General features: G+C 38.6%; 1 protein-coding gene across 1 annotated transcript; it reads left to right on the plus strand.

The window, feature by feature from the left end:
• Window positions 1–15: 15 nt before the first annotated feature.
• ZNF131 (zinc finger protein 131) lies at window positions 16–4,963 on the plus strand. Its single transcript, XM_010725386.3, has 2 exons — window positions 16–1,688; window positions 2,736–4,963. Exons 1-2 carry the CDS (start codon window positions 1,452–1,454, stop codon window positions 3,396–3,398), a joined length of 900 nt encoding a protein of 299 aa, XP_010723688.1. The 5' UTR covers window positions 16–1,451; the 3' UTR covers window positions 3,399–4,963.
• Window positions 4,964–6,046: the final 1,083 nt, after the last annotated feature.

Consider the following 6,046-nt stretch of genomic DNA (forward strand, 5'->3'; position numbering starts at 1 on the left):
TCATGGAGTTTATTGAGTGAAGATGGAAGTGGAGGAGTTGTGCATTCTGTCCACCATCCCTCTGTGGCTGTGCAGCCTGGGTTGTGATGCTGACTGACACTGTGCAGTCACTCACCTTCTTTTGTCTCTTGGATATTGGTACTGTTATCACTAAGGTGTCACTCTTGGGTGCATTTGTCAGAATGTCTTGGAAATTACTGCAGAATTTGAGTAGGAGTAGAATAAGTCTGCCCCTGCTGGTCAGTGGCTTGCCACAAGGAACTATTTAAATGTGGCCAGATCATAGACCAAGTGTAATTCTGTGCTGGGAGTTTTATGCTGTTCTGTCATCCTGGCTTATCCGTGTGTAACTGCCAGTGCACAGTCTGTGATTTTTGATGTGGCAGACTGATGGCAGTTCAGCATGCTCTGCATTATGTATGCAATACACTCTGGAAACATTGCCTTTTGTAATGGATACGGGGAATATTCACACCTTTTAACATTTTCTGTGGCCCCAGCTGTGTGAGATAGAATTATTGGCTACTTGTGGATTTCTATTGATCTTTATTTCCAAAGATACAGATTTATTGGCTTTCCATCCCAGTCAGTGTTGACTCTCTTCCTGGAACTGCAGACTTTTAAACTTAATTTAGCTAACGTAGATATTTACATTGTTCACTGAAATGCTGCAGCTCATTAACTAGTTTTTTTCTGTAGTTATCTTGATGCCAGCTTAATTAACAGACTTTGAGAAGAAACATACTGTTCCTAATTTTTAATGCGTTCATTTTCTTGAACTTCATTGTGTGTGTGCATGATAAAATTAGTAAGCAGACAGCACTTGTTCTTTGTTACTACTTGATGACAATCATAGTGATATGCTACTTTCGATGGAAAAGAGCAAACTGGACCTGTTTGCAGCTTTCCCTGCTGCTTTCAGCTGGCTTCTGGGTGCAAAACGCTCCTGGTTATTGATACCAAGTTGGAATCAAAGTGACCAAAGGAATTTTTTCTCTTGCTTGTTCCCCTATATGTCCCCTTCTGACTTCTGTTGGCCTTTTTTTTTCCTTTTTTTAAATACTGATACATTGTTACTTCATGACTGATCTCTGGGGGTTCCACAGCATGAGCTGTTACTGTTCTTGAAAATAAAATTTTGTGCTTTTTCTTTTTTTATAATTCCTTTAGTATGTCGCTTTATATAATTTCTAACGTTGAGTCTTCACCTGTAAATATTGGTGAAAAGACAGAAATAGCTGCTATTTCATTAAGATATTTTGATAGAAAAGCAGTCTTTCATACAAACCTAAAATGTGCTTCAAATAGCACTAGCAATTATGTTAAATTATCTTTTTCTAGATGAGACTCACAGTTTTACATTAGGCTTTTGCCATTTTATTTACATGAGTAAAGTTTACACGGAATGTCTTTCTCTTATTCCTTAGAATAGTCTAGCTGGCCAAGTCTTTATGGCATATTTATCAACTTCTGCAAAAGTGAGAGGAGAGGAAGGGAAAGCTGATAGGAGACTGGTTATTTTTATGCACTTACAAATCCTTGTGTCTGTATTTATAGGTGAAAAACCATTTGAATGTCCAAACTGCCATGAACGTTTCGCTAGGAATAGCACACTCAAATGTCACTTGACGGCCTGTCAGTCTGGAGCTGGAGCTAAAAAGGGAAGGAAGAAGCTGTATGAATGTCAGGTGGGTAATGAGGGTTGCAGAGCATGAGGCTGGACACCTCCATCCTGTACTGGGAGTGTGGGCGTACTAAGCAGGGAAGGCAATGGGAGTAGGCTTATGTCAACAAGGACTGCTCTTATTACAATAAATATAAGAATCACATTCAACCACAACATGGAGATAAATTCTGATATCTAGATAGTTCCATTTAAAATGCAGCATTATTGATACGGGACTTCATAATATTATTATTTCTGCAACCTTTTCAGGGTTCTTGATGCACTGAACTAGCCTTTTTCTGCTGTGTGCATGCTTCACTGAAGTCCAAAATGCAAAGTACTATCTAATTTCCTGTTTTATTATTCTTCTGTTTGATACTCAATATATTGACTTTATCTGTAAAGTCATTCCATCTCATGATGACAGTCCATAATATCTTATAAGAAATATGAATACTGTAGATAGATATACTCATTTCTGCAGTGTCTTTTTGTATCATTTTCAGGCTACTCATCTCTGTACCAGCTGAAGGGAAGGAATTGTGCTCAAAATAATGTGTCTGCAATCTAAGCAATACTTCTAGCAGGGCAGGACTAACATGGATGTAGTTTTAAGAGATTTTCATCTACAGAGATGTTTTTTTGAAATGACAAAAATCAGAAGTTTAATCTAGCTACTTAAACCTCACAATGCTGTGATCAGAATTAGCTAGAAGTCCTGCATCTAGAACTTCTTGTACAAGACTTCCTGCCCGTAATTCTATCACAAGACACTTAGTAGGACTTGCTTCTTAATCTAAATTTCACATAGAGTTGAAATAAGCAAAATTCCAAGTGCTGTACTGACTAATAAATTTGGTAGCAGGTCAAAATGACACACTTTTTCTTAATAATAGCTACTCTGTTAATCTGAAGCTAACTTCTCAGCTTTTACCTTTGATGTGTGTTGGGTTTTTTTTTAATCTATGTCTCAAGAAGCTACACTGTGTGACGCCATGGACTGAAATAGGCATTATACTTTGCCATATTCCTGTTGGCACCGTTATACTCACTCTGTCTTTTGTTTCAGGTTTGTAACAGTGTGTTTAACAGCTGGGATCAGTTTAAAGATCACTTGGTAATCCACACTGGCGACAAACCCAACCACTGTACTTTATGTGATTTGTGGTTTATGCAAGGCAGTGAGCTGAGAAGGCATCTAAAAGACACGCATAATATTTCAGAACGACTAGTGACAGAAGAGGTTCTTCCAGTGGAAGCTATGGAAGGTGAACCAGTAACATCAATGACTATAATAGAACAAGTGGAGCAAGTTCATGTCCTGCCAGTAATTCAGGTACAAGTGGATCCTGCACAGGTAACTGTGGAACAGATGCATCAGGATCTCATACAGGACAATCAAGTGAAAGGCACACAGATGGATGAACTGCAAGAACAGGTACAAATTAGTTACCTGGAAGTGGAGCACATTCAAACTGAACAAGGTGCTGAAGTTCACGTGGAGCAGTTGCATGTTGAGCATGTTAATCAAATACAGATGGAAGAAGTACAGGCAGAACTTATTGGTGGCACTGACCTTGAACAAGTAGAATATGAGAGTGTTAACCGAGGAGATCCAGGAGAAAAGGAACCTATTTGCATAGATGATGCAGGTAAGGAAGTTCATGAACAGGCTGAAGACTTAAAAACTCAACAGTTAGTGGATATAAAGAATGAAAAAGTGGACAACTAGGACAATTAATCACACTGTGCAGGTTTAGGATTAAAATACCAAATTTTTTTTTTGTTAACTTTTATGTTGATTTTTGAACTGTCAGTGGTCGTCTTTTAAATATGCTGTCCTTTGGAAGCTGAACAAGTGGACCAAAGTTAGCTTTCTTCATGTACAACTGAATTTCTGTCATACATTAAAAATAAATGTCATTCACGTAATACCACAGAACAGAAACTACCACAGAAATGGGCAGCTTTACAAAAATTTTAATATGAATAGCTTGTATTACTGTTATACCATCGCTGGTTATATGTAGGAATAACTTTACTTCTTTTCTTATTGGCGTAGAAACAAACTGTTGTTATAGATTTGCAGGGTGTCTGTGACAGAATAATTAGTAAAATCTGGTGGCTTCTCATATAAACGATCCATCGGGTACCCGTGAATTTTCTGGGCAGACTGCTTGCCATCCACCTGCAGTGCTGAATCTAGCAGCAGTTTCTTTATATCAAGCTGGAACTTCTGAACTTTCATTCTGGGCGAAAACCATTTTTGCTTGAGATCTCAGAGCACAAAAATTCTGTGCCTTTTCAACACTGACTGGTGGAATTGCCACAAAGCTCCTGAAGTGTTCAGGAACCTAGTTCAGTAAAAGGCAATGTAGGTAATGTTATAGCGCTTTATATTTTTGCTTGAAATTGTCATCTACTGATTTTTTTGCATTAAACTTACTATGAGGAGTGTTGGGGGAAGAACCAAATAACATGGGGATAATAGAACACTCTAAAAGGGACACATTAAAACAGGAAAAGCTCTTTAGAGACTGTTAAACATGAGCTGGAGGAAATCTATCAGTAGACTTTCCTTTTATAAATATTCATTTTTGAAAGTGAATATGTTTAAACAAATACAGAGAAGACTTGTCTATATGGTATCGGATTCTTGGTTGCTTGTTTTTTTCAAATTGAAGTTCTGACACTTGACACAAAGACATTGTGCTAAAAATAAAAATAAAAAGCCATAGGTATGAGTGCTAAACTGGGGATTGAAAAGGAGAAGTATAAGCATTTTACTTAATATTACACAATAAAACAATACCAACCATGAAATGTTGCACTATTTATCTCATCTGCTAAAGCAGGAACAGTGGAGTGACTGACAATTACGGTGTCAGATCTCAGTGTTAACAATCAATCTCATTATAGTAATGGGCTCTTAATTTAATTTTAAAAGTTGTGTTTGTTTAGAAAGTATTTGTCTAGATCTGTGTTTAGCTGTGTTAAGAACTCCTAATTCTCAATTATTGCCTTGAGACTAGAGTTCTGTGCTTCTGAAGAACTTTCTTTGCAAAGCTTTAAGTGAAGAGCTTTCAAAGGAAGTTCTGTAATGCACTTAGTAATCCTGTAGCTCTTAGTTAAAATCAAGCTTTTCAATTCTGTCTCCTCCAAAGGCAGGATTATTTCCTGAAATTTGTGCTTTTATTTAGTGTCATTCAGAATGATTGTTGTGTTTTATCTTATCCATTGAGAAACTGTTGCAAAACAAACATGGATCTCAATTAAAATTCCCAACAATTTGATTAACGTAACTTGCATTTCTGTCTTGGCTTGTGGAGTAAACAGCCGAATTTATGCAAAATAACACTGATCAGAACGAAGCATTAGTGTCTGGAAAAGAGGGAACGAACAGAAACACATGAGGCATTGTTGGATTTTACAGTATGAATGTGAAAACAGGCTGGAGTTAGGAGTAGAATTCTGGATTTATTTGCAACATCCACTAAAAGCCAAAACTACTTGTGAAAGTAGGACAGGGAGAGGAGAAGGACAAATGGATAGTTTGAGAGCTGCTGAATTATTCAGACACCATGGGAAAGGTTTAGCTGCTGTTTTGGAGAGCAGTTTTCCCAAGCTGAAGAAAATGTAATCGGCAGGGTCATGGGGGTAAAGTCTGATGTCATTTCTGTGGAGAACAGTCACTGGAGCAGCATTTTACAGCCTCTGCTCTGGTTTGCCTGCCTGAGCAGCACTTCCAGACAGCTAATTGTGAGGGTATGGAACTGAGATTCTGTTTTTTGTTATTATGACAAATTTTTGATATTGCATTTATAAAAAATGATTGATTTGATTGTTTAAGGACTGAAGCATCTCCCCAGAGAGACTCTTAGGAAAACACAACAGGCAGTTGGACTTTGCACGGTTGTTTCTGACAAGTTTGTACTAAAATTAACTCCAGTGTATGCTGCAAATGTTTTTAAGATGAAAGTAACCTGTTCGTGAAGTACCAATATTTGTAGTTTTGGAACTACAGCTTTCTGTAGCAGTTGTTTTTGTCAGGCGGTCACCAGTTGTAGCAGGAGATGGCCCAGCCGTTTCACACCGACTGCGGCACAGCAGCCACGGCTGGGACACGACATGGAGACCGCCTGTGCCCGTATCGTAAGGAGGGCTCTGCCCGCACCGCGAGATTCTTGTGCAGATCCCCGCTACGTTTTGCCTGTCAGGTTTTCTGTTCTGTTCGGTTTCCCCAACCGGAGCCTCGACATCCATAAGATATTTCTGCTTGAGCCTGTGTTTTCCTGTCCTTTCAAAGGCTGACTCAAAGCCATCTCTGAGGAAGCGGTTTGTACCACTGAAGCTGAAGCTGCCGGCTGCTCTACGGCTCTC

The sequence above is a fragment of the Meleagris gallopavo genome, chromosome Z, assembly GCF_000146605.3.
Source record: "Meleagris gallopavo isolate NT-WF06-2002-E0010 breed Aviagen turkey brand Nicholas breeding stock chromosome Z, Turkey_5.1, whole genome shotgun sequence".
NCBI classification, from domain to species: domain Eukaryota; kingdom Metazoa; phylum Chordata; class Aves; order Galliformes; family Phasianidae; genus Meleagris; species Meleagris gallopavo.

Excerpts from the sequence above, each read along its gene's own strand:
- ZNF131 (XM_010725386.3), top strand. The coding sequence starts at position 1,452 with ATGGCATATTTATCAACTTCTGCAAAAGTGAGAGGAGAGGAAGGGAAA. Across the intron at positions 1,689-2,735 it reads AGAAGCTGTATGAATGTCAG|GTTTGTAACAGTGTGTTTAA; the intron begins GTGGGTAATGAG and ends CTTTTGTTTCAG.